The sequence below is a fragment of the Rhinoraja longicauda genome, chromosome 6 (assembly GCF_053455715.1).
Source record: "Rhinoraja longicauda isolate Sanriku21f chromosome 6, sRhiLon1.1, whole genome shotgun sequence".
In the NCBI taxonomy this organism is placed as follows: domain Eukaryota; kingdom Metazoa; phylum Chordata; class Chondrichthyes; order Rajiformes; family Arhynchobatidae; genus Rhinoraja; species Rhinoraja longicauda.
Window position 1 is genome coordinate 2,993,181 of NC_135958.1, and position 22,082 is coordinate 3,015,262.

Consider the following 22,082-nt stretch of genomic DNA (forward strand, 5'->3'; position numbering starts at 1 on the left):
TCAAGGGAACTGCAGACGCTGGTTTACACCAAAGATAAGACACAAAATGCTGGAGTGACTCTGCGGGTTGGGCCAAAACCCCATTTTTTCCCCAAACTCTTCAGACTCGACCCGAAACGTCGCCTGTTCCTTCACCCCAGAGATGCTGACTGACCCGCTGAGTTACTCCAGCTTTTTGTGTCTGTTCGTTGTTGGAAAAGGCCACCCAGGGATTGGAGCAAGGTGGATAACTGCAGGAATGACACATAGAGAGGAGCGGATTATATGGGAGGAAAAAATATTATTGAGCGTGGGTGAGCTTACTTTAGTAACTTTCTATGTAAAGCAGGTGAACTCCACAAATCTAATGTAGCCAAAAAGCATTTGTAGCCTTAAGTCATTCAGCTTTTGAAGGCCAATGTCTGTGTGTCCCTCTGACATATTTAAGCTTGAAAATCAACCCTCATAGGTGGGTATAGAGAGCTCTAATTCTGATCAAAGACCGACTCAATGTGCTGGGGCCAGTTTGCAGTGGTGTAGTACGTTCCTTCATGCAATGGGGTGAGCCTTGTTTGATTTGACCCATCCCCTGTGCCAGAACCCTCTCCTATTCCTGTGGCTTGCCTTAAATTTAAAAGCCTGAGGTCGAAGTGCCTGCCAGGCCCCGTTGTCACGGCAACCTGGCTTCAGATGCCGGATGTCGAGGCCCCACCCCTTGGTCAAACTGACCACTGGCTTTTGATAACTTACTGCAGTCAAAATGCCAACATTCATTATTTTCTGAAGAAGTATCCTTGCTATTGAGGGCGTGCAGCGTAGGTTTACCAGGTTAATTCCCGAAATGGCGGGACTGTCATATGTTGAAAGACTGGAGCGACTAGGCTTGTATACACTGGAATTTAGAAGGATGAGAGGGGATCTTATCGAAACATATAAGATTATTAAGGGGTTGGACACGTTAGAGGCAGGAAACATGTTCCCAATGTTGGGGGAGTCCAGAACCAGGGGCCACAGTTTAAGAATAAGGGGTAGGCCATTTAGAACAGAGATGAGGAAAAACTTTTTCAGTCAGAGAGTTGTGAATCTGTGGAATTCTCTGCCTCAGAAGGCAGTGGAGGCCAATTCTCTGAATGCATTCAAGAGAGAGCTAGATAGAGCTCTTAAGGATAGCGGAGTCAGGGGGTATGGGGAGAAGGCAGGAACGGGGTACTGATTGAGAATGATCAGCCATGATCACATTGAATGGCGGTGCTGGCTCGATGGGCCGAATGGCCTCCTCCTGCACCTATTGTCTATTGTAATGTTCCAAATTAAAGGGCGCTCTTTTAGATAGGAGGTGAGGAGGAACTTCTTTAGTCAGAGGGTAGTTAATGTGTGCCTACAGTGTCCGCACCTACACTGTCCGGAGGGTAGACACAGATTTTAACCAGCGCCTGCAGTTTTGTCCGGGCCTGCAGTTTTGTCCGGGCCTGCAGTGTCCGGGCCTGCAGTGTCCGGCCCTGCAGTGTCCGGGCCTACAGCGCCCCCCGGACCTGCAGTGTCCGGGCCTCCAGTGTCCGGGCCTACAGCGCCCCCCGGACCTAATACGGGACAGTTGGCAACTACCAGGAGCACAGCGGACGATCTGCTGCCTCTCTGACCTGCGGTGTGTGCTGCCACATAATCAGCAATGCACTGAGCCACACACTGCCAACAGCTAGTGCTTCTCTGTGGAATTGTCTGTGTTCCTGAACTGCAGATATTTTTATTTCTAAAGATACTTCATTCTAAAATAAGCACATCATCATCGAATCATGCAGCATGGAAACAGGCCCTGGCTAAGGCCCAACTTCTCCATGCCGACCAACATGCCTCATCTACACTAGTCCCACCTACCTGCATTTGGCCCACATGCCCCCTAAACCTGTCCCATCCATGGCCCACCGAGTCCACGCTGACCATCGACCACCCATTCACACCAGTCCTATGTTATCCCACTTTCTCATCTACTCCTTACACACTAGGGGACAATTTACAGAGTGGCCAATTAACCAACGAACCTACACGTCTTTGGGATGTGGAAGGAAACCGGAGCACCCGGAGGAAACACACGCGGTCATAGGAAAACATGCAAACTCCACACAGACAGCACCCCGAGGTCAGGATGGAACGCGGGTATCTGGCGCTGTACGGTAGCAGCTGTGCCACTGTGCTGCCCAAATAATGCACAAGCAAGTAGTAGTTGTCCAGACCATCATGCTCCTTAATCCTGCCTGGTCAACCAGTCTGATCTATGCTGGTTCCAATTGACCATCTGTGCCAGCTCGCCTTAAACCTTCAATTGTTTAAACTTTAAATATATATCAATCCCCACATTATTCCATCTTGTTTATATCCTAGAAGGAGGTCTGTGACCTCCTTCTGTGGGTCTGAAGAAAGGCCCTGACCTCAAACATCACCTGTCCATGTTCTCCAGAGGCATGGCTGTCCCACTGAGTTACTCCAGCACTTTGCGTCTTTGAGATCTGTGGTCAACATTGTGGCCTAGGGCTTTACCGTCTTGATCCGTGCTGACAACAATGTACCGCTGACACCTTCAGAATATTGCTTTCCCCCTGGAGATATATTGGAACAACTTGGGAGCAAGAGCGTTTGAGCACTTCAGAGTTTCAAGTGAATTGCACATCAGCTTGTGGTTTGTCTGCTTACATTACTGTGCCCCTAGGCTGTGTATAATACACACAGAATGCCAAACCCTCCCTTGTGAGATGACATGTTGCAAACTCCAACACGCCCAACACCACAGCTACGAGTTGGGACAGATCCTTGCGTTCAGTGTAGGAAGGAGGTAACTGAGCTTGAACAGAGGGCTGTGGAGGCCGAGTCCATGGAGATTTTTAAGGCAGCGATAGATAGATTCTTGATTAGTACTGGTGTCGGGGGGTTACGGGGAGAAGGCAGGTGAATGGAGTTGGGTGGGAAAAATAGATCAGCCATGATTGAATGGCGGAGTGGACTTGATGGGGCGAAGAGCCTAATTCTGCTCCTATCACTAATGACCTTGTATGGAACAATAACACCGAGAATCAGGAAACTTCAACTTCAGTGAACTCTGGGTCAAGACAGGTGGCTACTTAATGCCATCGATCTCCACAGCTTGTGCCTGTTACTTTGTTCTCTCTCTGACCTTACAGTGAGAGATTCCTATCAAAAGTCAAGATGGATTAGACCTTGTCTTATTTAATGCATACATGTTTTTTTTTGTGGTATGTCAGGGAATGTGAAACAAGCCTGCCTTTTGGCTTCACACGCAGAACCGAGGGGGTCTATAAATGAAAGAGAGACTGAATGCCCCTTAAGAATCGGATAACTCTTTCATATCATTAACCAAGATCTCAACATTTAAGAAATCTCAAGAAATCACTAGTTTCTGTGCCACTGTGATTGCTGCGGTCTCTGCAACCACGGTAGTCATAGCATAGAAACATAGAATATAGGTGCAGGAGGAGGCCATTTGGCCCTTCGAGCCAGCACCGCCATTCATTGTGATCATGGCTGATCATCCACAATCAGTAACCTGTGCCCAACCTCTCCCCATATCCCATGATTCCACTAACCCCCAGAGCTCTATCTAACTCTCTCTTAAATGCATCTAGTGATTTGGCCTCCACTGCCCTCTGTGGCAGAGAATTCCACAGATGTGAGCTGAGAACTGGGGGACAAAATTGCCTCCTTAGTTTTTGAGCGGAACTTTCCCGAGACCCTGAGGAACTGCTCCCATTTTGGTGCTTGATCCGGGTATTTTTAACCAACTTTTCTTTAGTTTTCTATGAAAAAAAACTATCCCCTGGAATCATTTTACAACAATTTCATGTTTCATGTTATTTAATGAGATCAAATTGCAGTTCAGCTATGAATTCGTGGTTTGTCACGATTATGTTGTCTAGTTGTAATAATCGCGGTGACTAGCATTTGCACAAGGTCTTTACCGTGGGAATAATGGATTGATCGTTAGGCGGCACGGTGGCTCAGCGGTAGAGTTGCTGCCTCACTGATCCAGACGCCCGGGTTCGATCTTGCTGTCTTTATGGAGTTTGTACGTTCTTCCCGTGACCTGCGTGAGTTTTCTCCGGTTTCCTCCCACACTCCGAGGATGCACAGGTTTATAGGTTAATTGGCATGGTCAAATTGTAAATTGTAGTTTGTGTAGGATGGTGTTAGTGTGCAGGGATCGCTGGTCTGCGTGGACTTGGAGGGCCGCAGGGCCTGTTTGCGCAATGTATCTCCCAACTAAACTAAACGAGTGTGCTTCACTGATCCATAATTGAGATTAAAATGTGAGATGACTCCATATAAGACATTAGCTGGAGTGATCACAGACTTGGTTGAAGAGGTGGGTTTTAAGTAGTGATGGAAGTAAATAGAGAGAATTGGAAGAGCTTGAGTATGGGGTCCAAGATGGATGGTTGCATCTCTTGGATAAAAGGTTACAAGAGAAGTCAGAGGCTGATTGGACAAGGAAGGATGGACTGAATGACATTGAGTTTAGTTTAGAGATACAGCATGGAAACCGTCCCCTTCACCCCACCGAGCCCACACCCAAACACTAGCCCTATCCTACACTCGAGGAACAATTTACAGAAGCCCATTAACCTACAAACCCTGCACGTCTTTGGAGTGTGGGAGGAAACCAGAGCACCCGGAGAAAACCCACGCGGGTCACGGGGAGAACGTGCAAACTCCGTACAGACAGCGCCCGTAGTCGGGATTGAACCGGGGTCTCTGGCGCTGTGAGGCAGCAACTCTGCCGCTGTGCCGCCTCTGGAGGACATGCCAGAGGAAGGAGAAGGTGCAGCCTAAAGTGTGGATTGGCATTTGCATGGTATGCTGTGAGAGCCAGCAGAGGCTCAGTGGGCCGAATGGCCTGAATGTGTTCTGGAACTCGCACTACTCCACCGTTGTCAACAGTCTCGAGACAGCATGAAATGCCTCACGAAGGATGATGCATGAATCAGTTTCAATGTTGCATCTTAAGCAATTGCCCCTGTTTCTCTCGCCTGCTCCAAATCATTTATCTCTCAGTAATTCAGAGAAGGAGCTCCGTCTCTGCTGTTCCTGCCTCGGGTTTCATTACTCACTGCCGAGTACTCGGGTTTCTTTTTGCTAACAGTGCACGGAGCTGCAGCTCGTGGATTTGATTGATTGGAAATGGGTGAATGGATCGTTCTGAAGAGAGAGAGAGAGGGGGGGGAGAGCTGTGAGCTGTTTACAGTGGCATGCAGTTGTGCAATGTCAGACTGTTACTAAAAGCTCCTGAGTAAAAGGGATGGAATGTGTCCAGATTCCATTCAGTAAATCAGTACATCAGGATGATTCACAGTGAGTTTGGTTTGAATTCCTCATAAGGACTTGAATCTGCTGCTGAGGTACAAGGGGTGAATGGACCATGAGGCTGCATCTAGGTCAACCATGGTCTACTTTAGCCCAAGCTTAATGCCAATGGATATTTTTAAGGCAGCGATCGATTCTTGATTAGTACAGATGTCACGGGTTATGGGGAGAATGAATGGGGTTAAGAGGGAAAGATAGATCAGCCACGATTGAATGGCAGAGCAGTGTTGATGGGCTGAATGGCCTAATTCTGCTCCTATCACTTATGAAGGGATGATACATGAGGTCTCATTTTGAGCTGATTTATTTCAATTGGGTTTTGGGAGGACAATGAGGTCTGGAATCCCCACTACTCTGTCAGTAAAACAGAGACCATGCTAACCATTTTCACTCCCCTTCCTATTCCCATACCAACCTTTCTGTCCTGAGACCCCTCTATTGCCCGAGTGAGAACGCATGCAAACTGGAGGAACAGCACCTCATTTTCACCTCACAATGGTATGAACAGTGAAGGTAGACACAAAATCCTGGAGTAACTCAGTGGGTCAGGCAGCATCGCTGGAGAGAAGGAATGCGTGACGTTTTGGGTCGAGACCCTTCTTTAGACTGAGAGGAGTGGGCGGGACAGAGATAGAATGTAGTCATAGACAGTGGGACTGACTGGTGGGAGAACTGGGAAGGGGGAGGGATGGAGAAAGAGGGAAAGCAAGGGCCATTTGAAGTTGGAGAAGTCAATGTTCATACCGCTGGGGTGTAAGCTGCCAAAGCAAAATATGAGGTGCTGTTCCTCCAATTTGCGCTGGGCCTCACTCTGACAATGGAGGAGGCCCAGGACAGAAAGGTCAGACTGGGAGAGGGAGTTAAAATGCTGAGCCACCGGGAGATCTGGTTGGTTAAGGCGGACTGAGAGGAGATGTTCAACAAAATGATCGCCGAGCCTGCACTTGGTCTCGCCGATGTACAGACGTTGACACCTGGAACAGCGGATATAGTAGATGAGATTGGAGGAGGTGCAAGCGAAACTCTGCTTCACTTGGAAAGACTGTCAGGGTCCTTGGATGGAGTCGAGGGCGGAGGCAAAACGATGGGTGTTACATCTCCTGCGGTTGCAGGGGAAGTACCTGGGGAGGGGGTGGGAAGGGACGAGTTGACAAGGGAGTTGCAGAGGGAACGGTCTCTGCGGAAAGCAGAAAGGGGTGGAGATGGGAAGATGTGGCCAGTAGTGGGATCCCGTTTGATGTGGTGAAAGTGGTAGGGACATTGAATTTTCCAATTCTCAACTCCACCACTGTGCCACCGTGCCACACCCCCAGTTTTACTGAGTACATTGTCACTCTCTGGCCCTCTGTTAGACCAGTAGGCTGAGTGGTCACACAGAAAGAACCTGCATCGTCAGCAGTAGACTTCCTTTATTTTTGGGTGGCCCCATTCCCACCATCCAGAAGCTAAACACTCCACGATGAGTGCGTGGCTCATAGACAGAGTTGTTCTACCAGAAAAATCCATATCTCTGGGCATTGTTTATTTTTCAAAAGCAAAATGATATTTGTTCTGTTCCCGGTTGGATTTGGTTTCCTGTTATTCATCCAGGATTCCAGCAGAATTGTGGTGCGCAGAGCAAAAGTCTCACCGCATTTATCCTGTGGGTTGGAATAATGCTTGCTGTCGGGTTATGTGAATGGGGCCAGATCTTAATTTGAGGAAGGACGTCCTTGCTATTGAAGGCAGTGCAGCGTAGGTTCACCAGGTTAATCCCCCGGATGGCAGGACTGTCATATGAGGAAAGATTGGAAAGACTGGGCTTGTATTCACTGGAGTTTAGAAGGATGAGAGGGGATCTTACAGAAACATATAAAATTATAAAAGGACTGGGCAAGCTAGATGCAGGAAAAATGTTCCCAATGTTGGGGGAGTCCAGAACCAGGGGCCACACAGTCCAAGAATAAAGTCCATTTAAAACTGAGGTTAGGAAAAACTTTTTCACCCAGAGAGATGTGAATTTGTGGAATTCTCTGCCACAGAAGGCAGTGGAGGCCAATTCACTGGATGAATATCAAAGAGAGTTAGATAGAGCTCTAGAGGCTAGTGGAATCAAGGGATATGGGGAGAAGGCAGGCATGGGTTACTGATTGTGGATGATCAGCCATGATCACAATGAATGGTGGTGCTGGCTCGAAGGGCCAAATGGCCTCCTCCTGCACCTATTTTCTATGTTCAACTGTATAAGTGCAATGTAAAAGTTTAACTCGAGACCCAGTCTTTTGTTGATGTTGGCTGTAAATCGCCAGTATTTATGTCAATGTTGTCAGCAATCAGCTACAGAAAAGGTAACTTGCTTTTTTTTAAACTGAGGGCACTGTTATGTTTTTCCTGCTTTCTCCTAATTTAGTTGAGTTTATTGTCACGTGTGGTGAGGTGCAGTGCTAACCGGGCAGCAGAAAGACAATACATGATCGCAATCGAGCCGTCCACAGTGTACAGATAGACGATAAAGGGAATTACATGAACAATGTTTAGTGCCAGATAAAGTCCAGTCAGGTCGGATCAAAGACATTTCTGTCCTGGGCCGAGTGAGCCCATTGTCAGAGTGAGGCCCAGCGCAAATGGGAGGAACAGCACCTCGTATTTTGCTTGGGCATCTTACACCCCAGCGGTATGAACATTGACTTCTCCAACTTCAAATAGCCTTGGTTGCTGCCATTGGCATGATGAAACCAAGATTGCCAACTGTCCCGTATTAGCCGGGACATCCCTTATTTTGGACTAAATTGGTTTGTCCCGTACGGGGCCGCCCCTTGTCCCGTATTAGGCCCGGGGGGTGCTGTAGGCCTGGACAGTGTAGATCTGGATGCTGTAGGCCCAGACAGTGTCAGCCCGGATGGTGTAGTAGGACAAAAACTGCAGATGCTGGTTTAAAAACTGTGTCTACCTTCCAGACAGTGTAGGCCCGGACAGTGTAGGCCCGGACAGTGTAGGCCCGAGGCCCGGGCACCGCCTAACGGAGGTTGCGTAGCAACCCGCCTCCCGCCGCCATTGTTTGAGCGGGAGCACGTGGCCGCTGGCTGGGCGAGGTGACGTGGGGCGTGGGGCGGTGACGTCACCTTGTCCCGTGTTTGGGAGTGAGGTAGTTGGCAACCCCTGAGAGAGAGTGTGGTGAGGGAGGTCCAGGTGTTGTAGTCTCTTGCAACCTGAACTGAGAAGTACCAAACTCACAAAAACCCCGTGGTGCTGCCGCATTTGTGGACGCTTCAGCTCTCCGTCTGCTTTCTCTGCTCCTTGGAGAAGGGCCGAACTAAAGCAGACAAGCGTCATCTTGCGAGCAGCCCTTTAGTTCTGGCTCAGCCTGACTCCCAGCCAAGGAGGAGGGGAAAAAAACCTGTCTGGCTTTGCTCTGTAACGCCGCCTAATATTTAGTGTACAGGGCTTTAGTGTAACTCAGACATCTGACTCACTCTGTGATGCAGTCAGCAACCGGAGAATGATGTGTGTACTTGTTGACTTTTATTACGTGAGCATTAGGGTGGGAGGGTGAGGAATTGAGTGGGGGAGGAGGGTAGGTGATTGAGGAGCAAAGCTTATCTAGCAGTGAGAAGTTAAGAATGTTTAAAAATTGTTTGGGATCCAGTCAATATGTTGGCATGCAGAAAGTAGGAACTGCAGATGCTGGTTCACACCAAAGACAGACACAAGGTGCTGGAGTAACTCAGCGGGTCAGGCAGCATCTCTGGAGAGAAGGACTAGGTGACGTTTTGGGTGGAGACCCTGGTTCAGACTGCGATTGGGATCTGTGTCCAGTCTGCGATTGGGATCTGTGTCCAGTGTGTCCAGGCGGCCATTTGTGCCATATCTCTTTTCCGATGCTTCACATGAATCACTGACTCTGGGGTGGAGAGGGGGACTTGTTGAAAGGAATGCAGTAACTGGTGGAAGTGCTCAGAGTTATAATCTGCTTGTGTTTCGTATTAAACCGTTCTCGCCTCCCGAGTCTTGGTTTTGGGCCAAACTATGGATTGTGGTATTTGCATCCGCTGGTGTGACAATTCTCCCAGCGTTTCCTGTTGCAATGAGAAGTCCAGCTTGGCTGTTTAAACTCTCCTGTGCTTTATCCAGTTGAACTTGGAGGGAAGGTGGGATGGGAGGGGGGGAGTGGGGGGGAGGGGGGGGGGGGGGTGGTGGTGGAAACAATGCCTGTGCAGGAAAGCAGGATCACTTCAAATAGTTTAGACTAGCTTCTGAGTTTGAATTCCCTTCCTGTCTGAACATTCTTTCTCCTTTTTTTTAGCCCTTAGTTGCAAACCAATAATTAATCCCAGGCGACATATCCACCCCTTTCACTGCCTCTTGTTTGTGAACTCCTTCAGAAGCACCCATGACATTTATTTCCAGGTAATTTTTGGGAAGCCAAACTCTGTAATCTTTTCATCAACTCTAACCTCATCAGCGGCCACAGAATTGGGCTGAATCTGACTGTGATTGAATCAGATGCTGTGTTACTTTGAGCTGAGTGTTTCGTTTGGAGATGGAGAATGGAAACAGGCCCTTCAGCCCACCGAGTCCACACTGACCCATTCACCCATTCACACTAGTTCTCTGTTACCCCAGTCAGTGGAAAGACCGTGCGTGATTACGATAAAAGACCAAAACGAGTCCGAGGGTCTCCATCTGGGTGGATGGGAAGTCAGGACAGCTCTCTGGTTAGTGAGTGGATGGTTCAGTTGCCTGATTACAGCTGGGAAGAAACTGCCCCTCAATCTGGACCTGTGCGTTTTCAAACCTCTGTACATCTTACTTGAAGGGAGAGGGGCGAAGAGGGAGTGACCGGGGTGAGACTCGGCCTTGATTATGCTGGCGGCCTTGCCGAGGCAGCGTGAAGTGTAGATAGAAGGGAGGTTGGTTTGCATGATAGTCTGGGCTGACTGTGTGTGTCTGTGTGCGCGAGTCTCTGGGTGCGTAGGAAAGAACTGCAGATGCTGGTTTAAATCGAAGGTAGACTCAAAACGCTGGAGTAACTCAGCGGGACAGGCAGCATCTCTGGCGAGAAGGAATGTGTGACGTTTCAGGTCGAGACCTTTCTTCAGTATATTTTGTATGTGTTTGTCTGTGTCTGTGTACATAAATGTTTGTGTGTGTGTGTGTGTGTGCTTCTGTGTGTACGTACCTGTGTGTGTGTGTGTGTGTGTGCGCACACTGCAAGCTCTGTGTGAATGCTGCAGCAAATCTAATGTCATCAGTGCGAGCTGCTGACGGTGGAGGCAGAGTGAGCTGGGACAGACTACACAATTACAGTCCAGACATTCCTAGTGGCTGATGAGTGGGGTGGGGGGGAAGGAGGCAAATGTTGTGCTGGGGTGAGTGATGCTGGATTTGCAGCTACAATCACAAAGTTAATGCCGGAGATTAACTGAGTGAAACGAGCCACTGCTGATCGTGCAATAACGGTGAGATTTCTCGCACGCCACCGGTCACAGTGCTCGCTGCTGGAAAAGCCTGAGTTGGTAGGCCCGGCTGGTCATGGTAGGCCCGGCTGGTCATGGTAGGCCCGGCTGGTCAAATGTAGCAGTCCGTGTCAGAGGGTTCCAGGTCAGGACCCTTCTCAGACCGAAGAGGACTGAACAAGGGTCCCGACCTGAAACTTTACCCATTGGAGAAATCAACATTAATACCGTTGGGTGGTAAGAAGGGTCTCGACCCGAAACGTCACCCATTTCCTCTCTCGTAGATGCTGCCTGACCTGCTGAGTTACTCCAGCATTTTGTGGTACCGCTGGGCTGTAAGCTACCCAAGCAAAATATGAGGTGCTGTTCCTCCAATCTGTGTGTGGCCTCACTGACAGTGGCGGAGGCCCAGGACAGACGTCAGTGGTGTGAACGTTGATTTCTCTCATTTCGAGTAACCCCTGCATTCCATCTCCCTCCCCTCCCCATCTTTCCCTACCTCCAGTTCCTCCCCCTCTACTCTCAGTCTGAAGAAGGGTTCCAAACTGAAATATCGCCTATTCCTTTTCTCCAGAGGTGTTGCCTGACCCACTGAGTTACTTCAGCACTTTGAGTCAATCCAAGGTTTAGAGGGACATGGACCAAATATGGGCAGGTGGGACCAGTGTAGATGGGGTATCTTGGTCAGCTTGGACAGAAGGGCCTGTTTCTGGGCTGGTTGTCTCTATAAGAGGACATCTTGTCTCACACGCTAGGAGATTGGCTGGGTCTAAAACATGTCATGACACATCCATACACGTTGGAGAAAATTCCCAAATTTAGTATTTACGATCATCATTCCCCAGTTTAAAACATTGTTCTTGGGCAATTTGTGAAGCAGAACTGCCCATGACTCATGGAACAGGCACTTCGTGTTTCTGGAAAAAGCTGGGAGTCAGTCGCGTTTGCAGATGCGGCAGGAGTGACAATGAGATGACGGAGTGCCGGCAGGCGGGCGGCTTCATCAGTCCATCCACCGCCCCTGTGCTGGCCTGAGTAGCTCGGAGAGAGGAGGACTGGGGTCACTGTACTTTTACCGAGCATAACCCTAGACTCCAACCCCCCCTGTAAAGAAGACTACACCTGAATGGGAAAGCTATTCGTAGTCACGATTCTGACTGGAAACCCGAGTACATGAACCTGGACGGTAGTAGTAGGCCATTCGGCCCCTTCAGGCCTGCTACTCCATTCAACGCGATGATGGAGAATCGCCCTCTTCTCCCCTCTCTCATCAGGCAAGAGGTACAGAAAATTGAAAACGCACACCTCCAGGTTCAGGAACAGTTTCTTCCCAGCTGTCATCAGGCAACTGAATGGTCCTCTCGTCAGCTAGAGTACAGGCCTGAGCTCCCTCCCATCTAGCTTACTGCAGACCGTTGAACTATATCGTACTTTATCGTGCGCTAAATCTTCTCCCCTTTCTTTGACTGGATAGCATTGCAAACAAAAGCTTTTCACGGTGCGTTGGTACACGTGACAATAATAATAATAATAAATGAAACTAAACGACAAGACCCTGTTCCTGTCTTATCCTTGTTTTCCCTGGATCCCTTTGACATTTGCAAATGGATCTACTTCCTCCTTGGATTTATTTACTGCTTTAGCCTCCAGTGCCTTCAGTTTCACACGCTCGAGTCACTGCAGAAGATATTTCACCTGATTTATAGTGTAGATGGTTGAGGGGTGGCACAGTGGTGCAGTGGCAGAGTTGCTGCCTCACAGCGGCAGAGACCCGGGTTGGGTCCTGATTATGGGTGCTGTCTGTGCAGAGTTTGCACGTTCTCCCTGTGACCACGTGGGTTTCCTCCTCTCTCCAAAGACGTACAGATTTGTAGGTTAATTGATTTTGGTAAAATTGTAAATGGTCCCTAGTGTGTAGGATGGTGCTTGTGTGTGGGTGACCACTGGTCGGGGCGGACTGACTCGGTGGGCCGAAGGGCCTGTCTCCATGCTTTATCTGTGAAGTCTGGAAGTAAAGCGTACCCAGTACCCTCAGGCCCCGGGCTCTGGCCCTGGCAGCTGCTGAGAATATCCTTTTTACAATAGACAATAGGTGCAGGAGTAGGCCATTCAGCCCTTCGAGCCAGCACCGCCATTCAATGCGATCATGGCTGATCGCTCTCAATCAGTACCCCGTTCCTGCCTTCTCCCCATACCCCCTCACTCCGCTATTCTTAAGAGCTCTATCCAGCTCTCTCTTGAAAGCATCCAACGAACTGGCCTCCACTGCCTTCTGAGGCAGAGAATTCCACACCTTCACCACTCTCTGACTGAAAAAGTTCTTCCTCATCTCCGTTCTAAATGGCCTACCCCTTATTCTTAAACTGTGGCCCCTTGTTCTGGACTCCCCCAACATTGGGAACATGTTTCCTGTCTCTACTGTGTCCAATCCCCTAATTATCTTATATGTTTCAATAAGATCCCCCCCTCATCCTTCTAAATTCCAGTGTATACAAGCCCAATCGCTCCAGCCTTTCAACATACGACAGTACCTCATTTGTCTAGTCACGTTCACATTTTGTAGCTTCCTCTCGTTCCTCTACGATGCACTAATTATGGGTCTGACTGAGCCTTCAAAGTCTCCTCACAGACTGCCCGCCGTTGCCCATGGGACATCATTACCCACGTCAGTCCAAGAAGGTTTTTAGGGCGGTCACGGTGGCGCAGCGGTAGAGTTGCTGCCTTACAGCGAATGCGGTCCGGGTTCGATCCCGACTACGGGCGCCGTCTGTACGGAGTTTGTACGTTCTCCCCGTGACCTGTGTGGGCTTTCTCCCAGATCTTCGGTTTCCTCCCACACTCCAAAGACGTGCAGGTTTGTAGGTTAATTGGCTTGGTGTAAATGTAAAAAAAGAATAGTCTCTAGTGGGTGTAGGATAGTGTTAGTGTGCGGGGATCGCTGGTCGGCGCGGACCTGGTGGGCCGAAGGGCCTGTTTCTGCGCTGTATCTCTTAACTAAACTAAACTAAACTAAAAGATGCTGCGTTACTTTAGAATCTTTCTCCCCAAGGCAGAAATGTCTTGGTCCGGGAAGGGTCATGATGTCCCATGAGCAGCAGTGCGTGGCACTGTGGTAGAGAGGGAAACGGCCAGTGGAAAACCTCAGATTGCTGCTGCAGCTTTCCAAGCGGAGAAGACACTCTCTGAGATTGGCTGAATCCAAAACATGTCGTGACACCCTGATACACATTGGAGGGTGGCGCAGTGGTAGAGTTGCTGCCTCACAGCGCCAGAGGTTCAGTCCCGACTACCCTGGGTGTTGTCTGTACGGAGTTTGTACGTTCTCCCCGTGTCTGCCTGGGTTTTCTCCGGGATTTCCGGTTTCTCCCCACACTCCAAAGGCGTATAGCTTTGTAGGTTAATTGGCCTGGTATGATTGTGAATTAGATTAGATTAGATTAGAGATACAGCGCAGAAACAGGCCCTTCGGCCCACCGGGTCCTTGCCGCCCATCGATCCCCGCACATTAACACTATCCTACACCCACTAGGGACAATTTTTTAAAAACATTTGCCCAGCCAATTAACCTACATACCTGCACGTCTTTGGAGTGTGGGAGGAAACCGAAGATCTCGGAGAAAACTCCTGCACCTATTTTCTATGTTTCTATGTTTCTAAACCAGCATCTGCAGTTCCGTCCAACATAGCAGTTTGCCACTGACAAATGGATCTACATCCTTCCTAAGTTTATTCACTAAGATGGCCTCCTCTGCTTTCAGTGGAGTAGAGTTTACAACACTTCAGGCAGTGATGTTTCCCCGATCTGCTATCAAGTCCACTCCGCCATTCAATCATGGCTGATCAATCTCTCCCTCCTAACCCCATTCTCCTGCCTTCTCCCCAAACACCAAAACTGCTCGCAAAACTCTAGGCAGGGAATCACCACGGCCCTGAACAAATGCATCAGGATATCCTTGCCAACATATCATATGCCTTCCCAGCTGCTTGCTAGGAAGTCTGGAGTGCCCTGGAACGTCACTCACACTTTTTCTCCAGAGATGCTGCCTGACCTGGAGTCCAGACTGATTCTAGTTTGGAGGGGGAGAGGTGAGGGTGAGGGGGGTGGATGGGGGAAGCTGTTGTTTTTCGCAGTCCTATCTACAAGCCAAGCAGTGAAGCAAAGGAGGAGAAGGGTTCTTTGAGAGTTTGACTGATGCTAGAAAGCTCAAGTTCCTGTCACCAGGAATGCTTCTAACATTTCTTCGTGGTTCCAGGATTGCCGTGGGATGTGTTCGGGCACATTTATCACGAGGCCCTTATGGCCAATGCGGAGTAATTTTGAAGGATGGAAATGAATTTGTTCTTCTGCTGGTCCTGGCCATTTTGGCTTTCACGGAGTTGGATGACGGATGGTCAATAAAAGGGAATGTGCTGTGACACAGCAGCTGAGATTGATGAGCGTTTGCGTGAGACCGCTGTAACATTAATAGATAGAGGAGGTTGGGAATGAACCTGGTTGCCAGCCACACATTTCTGTCCAGTGCAGCTTTTCATGAGTTTTATCGTTGGATAATGACAGCTGACGAGCGCTGGCGGCAGAAGGTGAATGTTTGCTGCAGGAAGCAACGTGACGATAGTTGGGTGTTCCTTGTTTTCCCTGCCTTGGATATGGTTCCCCTGAGGGCAGACACAAGCTCCAGATACACCATCCGGCATTATCCTTTCTAGTTATCCATTTTGCCAGACCGACCGAGGTCACGTAATAATAATTTAACAATACGAGGTGGCGCAGCGGTAGAGTTGCTGCCTTACAGCGCCGGAGACCCGGGTTCCATCCCGACTACGGCTGCTGTCTTGTACCTTCTCCCCGTGACCTACGTGGGTTTTCCCCGGGATCTCTGGTTTCCTCCCACACTGTAAAGACGTACAGGTTTGTGGGTTAATTGGCTTGGTATGAATGTAAATTGTCCCTAGTGTACGATAGTGTTTGGTAAAGTTTTGATTGTCCCTTGTGTGTGTAAGATAATGTCAGTGTGCAGGGATTGCTGGTTGGCGCGGACTTGGTGGGCCGAAGGGCCTGTTTCCACATTGTATCTCTATCTCTAACTAAACTAAACACATCTCTGACCCACTAATTACACCCCTCCCATGTCTCCAAGGCACTATGGGCTTCTAGCAACTTAAAGAAAGAATTAATAGTTAACAAAGAAGTAAACATTTAGCTCTTTCAGGATGGAGGCACAGAGACCGGACACTATGCTCCCGCTCGGATTGAAGGAAGTGCCGGGCCATCAGTGACCGGAACACCAGAGGTTGACCCGGATCACCCATCCTCCCAGTCGGGAAGGCTAGATGTATGGAAGTTAGACGCAAAGTGCTGGTGTAACTCTGTGGGTCAGGAAGCATCTCAAGAAACAAAAGATGGGCCATGTTTCGGGTTGGGACCTTTCTTCAGACATGGGAGCTCTAGGAGTTTAGACGTACAATAATAGACAGAGGTTTTTATTCACAAAATGCTGGAGTAACTCAGCAGGTCAGGCAGCATCTCGGGAGAGAAGGAATGGGTGACGTTTCGGGTCGAGACCCTTCTTCAGACTGATGGAAGGGTCTCGACCCGAAACGTCACCCATTCCTTCTCTCCCGAGATGCTGCCTGACCTGCTGAGTTACTCCAGCATTTTGTGAATAAAAAAACTTTGATTTGTACCAACATCTACAGTTATCTTCTTATAATAGACACTGAGGACTGTGTTACCCAACAGAATGTGGAACAGTACAGATCAGGGACAGGCCCTTCAGCCCACATCTGCAGGGCCGTCCATAACGTCAAGCTGAAACAATTCCCATTGAGTCTGAAGAAGGGTCCCAACCCACAACGCCACCTCTCCTTTTCCTCCAGCGATGATGCCTGATCCACTGAGTTACTCCAGCACCACTTTGTGTCTCTGTTTGATGTAAAGCTACATCTGCAGTTAGATGCATGGATGTGTTTGTCACTGAGGCCCCTGAAGCGAACCACTCACAGGGTAATTGTAGTTGGCCAAGACAGATCTATCCCGGGAGTGTAGCACTTCCTGTAGATTTATGTGCCACTTCCTTCTGTACACAAGAATAAGCATTGAGAAAAGAACATTGGCCTTTTGACTTATTTCTGTAATGCCTTAACTTTCCCATAAAGATTTTTATCTCGATGTTCTACTTGAGAGTTATTTCAAACAATTAATTCCGTTTTACCTTCTGTTTTAATGTATCTCTCGCCTCTTGGTTCTTTAATGTCCCACACTCTGAAAGCACAATTTTACATGACGTGTAGCTCTCTGTGTTTAGGTGAGCAGAATCATGAAGCCAAAATCCCCCACCTGGTCAGAGGTCATTGCATTTAAGATGCCGTTTAAGATGCAATATTGGACTAATCTTTTCCTTGCACTTTTATACTTGAGGGTTTCATAGGTTGTAGGAGCAGAATTAGGCCGTTCGGCCCATCAAGTCTACTCCGCCATTCAGTCATGGCTGATCTATCTCTCCCTGCCTTCACCCCGTAACCCCTGGCACCCGTACTAATGGAGAATCTGCCTATCAGATGAACTCTATGTCCATACTCGTAGTGACGCAGAAAGCAGTCCATTCGGCCCATTGGGTCGATACCAGCTGCAACTGGGGTAATCAGCAGTGGAAGTGGGTAGCGCAAAAACCGAGTAACTCAGCGGGCCAGGCAGCACCTCTGGAGGAAAGGGATGGGTAAGCTGACCTGCTGAGTTGCTCCAGCTGTTTGTGCCTATCTTTGGTATAAACCAACATCTGCAGTTCCTTCCTGCACAGTGGAAGTAGCTAACCAGGCTCATAATTGGTCCTACAAAATGCAATGACCTCTGACCAGGTGGGGGATTTTGGCTTCATGATTCTGCTCACCTAAAGCATGATGGCGACCGACAGAACATGGGCAAAACGTGTAGATAAAAGTGGGATCGTTAACGTAAATGGCAACTGCCAGCAAGCAGAACTATACTCCACAGAGTTGCAACTGCTCAGACAGGTCCTCTTGTCTGCCTGCATAGAACAGTATAACACAGGAACAGGCTCTTTGGCCCACAGAGTCTGTGCTGTACATGATGCCACTAGTCTGACCACTAGTCTGAAGAAGGGGCTTGACCCAAAATGTCACCTATCCATGTTCTCCAGAGATGCTGCCTGACCCACTGAGTTACTCCAGCACTCTGTGAAACATCACCTATCCATGTTCTCCACAGATGCTGCCTGACCCGCTGAGTTACCCCAGCACTTTGTGGCCTAAACTTTGTGCAAGTTATAAGTTAACTGTGAGAAATACTTTAAAGCCAAGTATTTTTCAATTTTTTTTCATACAACTATTTGATTTGAAACATAGAAACATAGAAATTAGGTGCAGGAGTAGGCTATTCGGCCCTTTGAGTCAGCACCACCATTCAATATGATCACGGCTGATCATCCAAAATCAGTACCCCTCTCCAGCTTTTTCCCCATATCCCTTGATTCCCTTAACTGAAGAGCTAAATCTAACTCTCTCTTGAAAACATCCAGAGAATCGGCCTCCACTGCCTTCTGTGGCAGAGAATTCCACAGATTCACAACTCTCTGGGTGAAAAAGTTTTTCCTCATCTCAGTCCTAAATGGCCAACCCTTTATTCTTAAATCTGGTCGTGATAAATGTTTACTGCAGTGAATGTTTGTGTTGAATAAGTTCCCCAATATCATGAACCCTAACTTAGTCTGAAAGAAGGGTCTCGACCCAAAATGTCACCCATTCCTTCTCTCCACAGATGCTGCCTGACCCGCTGAGTTACTCCAGCACTCTGTGAAACGTCACCTATCCATGTTCTCCACAGATGCTGCCTGTCCCGCTGAGTTACTCCAGCACTCTGTGAAACGTCACCTATCCATGTTCTCCAGAGATGCTGCCTGACCCGCTGAGTTACTCCAGCACTCTGTGAAACGTCACCTATCCATGTTCTCCAGAGATGCTGCCTGACCCGCTGAGTTACTCCAGCACTCTGTGAAACGTCACCTATCCATGTTTTCCAGAGATGCTGCCTGACCCGCTGAGTTACTCCAGCACTTTGTGTCTATCCCCATTGCTCATGCTCAGGTCAGTCTTCTCCTGGGTGTTGATCACGTGACAGTAAAGCATTCATTCATCCTTTCATTGCTAAGAGGTGTCGTCTTTGTCTTGCAGAATGTACTTGCTAAAGCCTTGTACGACAATGTGGCCGAGTCGCCAGATGAGCTGACGTTTCGCAAGGGGGATATCATGACGGTTCTGGAGCGGAACACGGGGGGCTTGGACGGCTGGTGGCTCTGCTCCCTACACGGGCGGCAGGGCATCGTGCCCGGAAACCGCCTGAAGATCTTGGTGGGAATGTACGACAAGAAGCATCCGAGCTGCAGCCCGGGCCTGCAGCACCCCCACTCTCCGCAGCAGTCCGAGCAGCAGCAGCAGAATGTTTACCAGATGCCCTCTCAGTCCTCGCAGTACACTGCCATGCACCGGGCGGGCGACGACGTCTACATGATGCCCTCGTCCAACAAGGGGCCGCAGCAGAGCGTGTACCAGGTCCCCCCGAGCCTGCAGAGCCAGTCGAACAAGTACCCGGCCACCCCGACTAAGCTGCACCAGACCATGTACCAGAAGTCCACGTCGCAAGACCAGTTGACCCAGTCCGTGAACACAAGCCAGGACATTTACCAGGTGCCTCCGTCTATGAATCAGCCCCAGGACATCTACCAGGTCCCATCGATGAGTCCGCCTCAGGATATCTATCAGGTGCCCCCATCCATGAACCCAGCCCAGGACATCTACCAAATACCTCCCTCCTTGAACCCAGCCCAGGACATCTACCAGGTACCTCCCTCAATGAACCCAGCCCAGGACATCTACCAAATACCTCCCTCCTTGAACCCAGCCCAGGACATCTACCAAATACCTCCCTCCTTGAACCCAGCCCAGGACATCTATCAGGTACCTCCCTCAATGAACCCAGCCCAGGACATCTACCAGGTGCCCCCATCCCTGAACCCAGCCCAGGACATCTACCAAATACCTCCCTCCATGAACCAAGCCCAGGATATCTACCAGGTTCCTCCATCCTTGGAGAAGAGGAACTGGGAAGGAACAAAGCCGGTTGGAAAGGTAAATTAATTCCGTAAACTGATATCCTTGGTGATTCATCCTGCAAATTGTTTTCTGCTGTTATTGTGTGCTAGGACCATCTCGTTCGGTTTAGAGATGCAGAGTGGGGCATGCCCTTCATCTCAGCCAGCCCCAGCTGACCAACGATCCCTGTACACTAACACTAACTGATACGCTGGGGATAGTTTATGATTTTGTTTTACCAAAGGTAATTAACCTGCCTACTGTCGGTCTTTGGAGTGTGGGAGGAAACTGGAGGAAAACCCACGTGATCACGGGGAGAACGTACAAACTCCATGCAGACAGCACCCACAGCCAGGATCGAACCCGGGTCTGTGTAGGGCGCTGTAAGGCAGTCCACGTGTAAGGGTTAGATGTGTAATTAGCTCAGACTGGTCTCTTAATGAATATCCATCACAATAAAACACAGGCTAAAAGGCATCTGATGGTCTGATCTTGATAGTGAAGTGATACAATCCTGGCAGCTCCACTTTAGAAAATAGGTGGCGCAGTAGTAGAGTTACTGCCTTACGGCCGGCCCCAGCGACCCGGGCTCGACACTGACTGTGGCTGCTGTCCGTGCAGAGTTTGTACGTTCTCCCCGTGACCGCGTGGGTTTCTGTCCGGGTGCTTCAGTTTGTTCATTCATTTTGAAGTTGTGCAGGTTCGTAGATTCGTTGGCTTGTGTAAATTGTCCCCTAGTGTGTGTGCGTAGGATAGAACTAGTGTGTGGGTGATTGACGGTCGGCACAGACTCGGTGGGCCGAAGGGCACATTTTCTAAGCTGCATCCCTAAAATAAACTGACCGTTGTTTACATTTTCAAGGTTAAAACCCTTTCTCCACCAGTGCCATTTCTGGAGGGGGAATCTCTGAACATTTGCACCCTGAGGGTTTGTGGAGGTTGGAGATATTTAAAGATGTATAAATGCCTGAGGTATTTTTAAGATAGATTTAGGAATTCAAGACTGCTGCACAAGATAAACTGCGATGGGGCAAATGAGCCATGATCATATTGAAGTGTAAGAAAATAACTAGATGCTGGTACAAATCGAAGGTATTTATTTCACAAAATGCTGGAGTAACTCAGCGGGTCAGGCAGCATCTCGGGAGAGAAGGAATGGGTGACGTTTCGGGACAAGACCCTTCTTCAGACTGATGTCAGGGGGGGCGGGACAAAGGAAGGATATAGGTGGAGACAGGAAGACAGTGGGAGAACTGGGAAGGGGGAGGGGAAGAGAGGGACAGAGGAACTATCTAAAGTTGGAGAAGTCAATGTTCATACCGCTGGGCTGCAAGCTGCCCAGGCGAAATATGAGGTGCTGTTCCTCCAATTTCCAGTGGGCCTCACTATGGCACTGGAGGAGGCCCATGACAGAAATGTCAGACTGGGAGTGGGAGGGGGAGTTGAAGTGCTCAGCCACCGGGAGATCAGGTTGGTCAAGGCGGACTGAGCGAAGGTGTTGAGCGAAGCGATCGCCGAGCCTGCGTTTGGTTTCGCCGATGTAAAGAAGTTGACATCTGGAGCAGCGGATGCAATAGATGAGGTTGGAGGAGGTGCAGGTGAACCTCTGTCTCACCTGGAAAGACTGTTTGGGCCCTTGGATGGAGTTGAGGGGGGAGGTAAAGGGGAGGTAATATTGAATGCAGGGCAGGCTTGAAGGGTCAGGTTGCCTAACCCTGATTGAATTGAATTCAATACTTTATTGTCACAAGTCACAGTGAAATTCTTTGCTTGCACACACGTGGTGGTCTGTACACAACTCCAACAAGTGTTTGCTGTCCTTGGCTCTTTTGCAGTTCTACCCATACTGATTGTACAGTGTCCAAGCTAGTGTCTATCTGTGGAAGATACACCACACATTCTGAATAGAGCTATTGAAATGTTCTCGACTCTTTCGTTATTAATCCCAATCATCTCGAATAGGGGTTCGGAAGGGCTGAAATAAAGGCCGCTTTTTGAATTCCATGAATGCAATGCCAACCCTGGGTGCATCAGTTATAAGGGATAGGAGCAGAATTAGGCCATTCGGCCCATCAAGTCCACTCCGCCATTCAATCATGGCTGATCTATCTCTCCCTCCTATCCCCATTCTCCTGCCTTCTCCCCATAACCCCTGACACCCGTACAAATCAAGAATATATCTATCTCTGCCTT

General features: G+C 49.1%; 1 protein-coding gene across 3 annotated transcripts in view; it reads left to right on the forward strand.

Annotated features, from left to right (window-relative positions):
* bcar1 (BCAR1 scaffold protein, Cas family member) overlaps positions 1–22,082 on the forward strand; it is a 218,351-nt gene that overhangs the window by 109,562 nt on the left and 86,707 nt on the right. For all 3 annotated transcript variants that reach the window (XM_078400360.1, XM_078400359.1, XM_078400361.1), the window contains exon 2: positions 18,972–19,925. In XM_078400360.1, the coding sequence (XP_078256486.1) occupies positions 18,972–19,925 (954 nt within the window). The remainder of the gene's footprint in view (positions 1–18,971; positions 19,926–22,082) is intronic.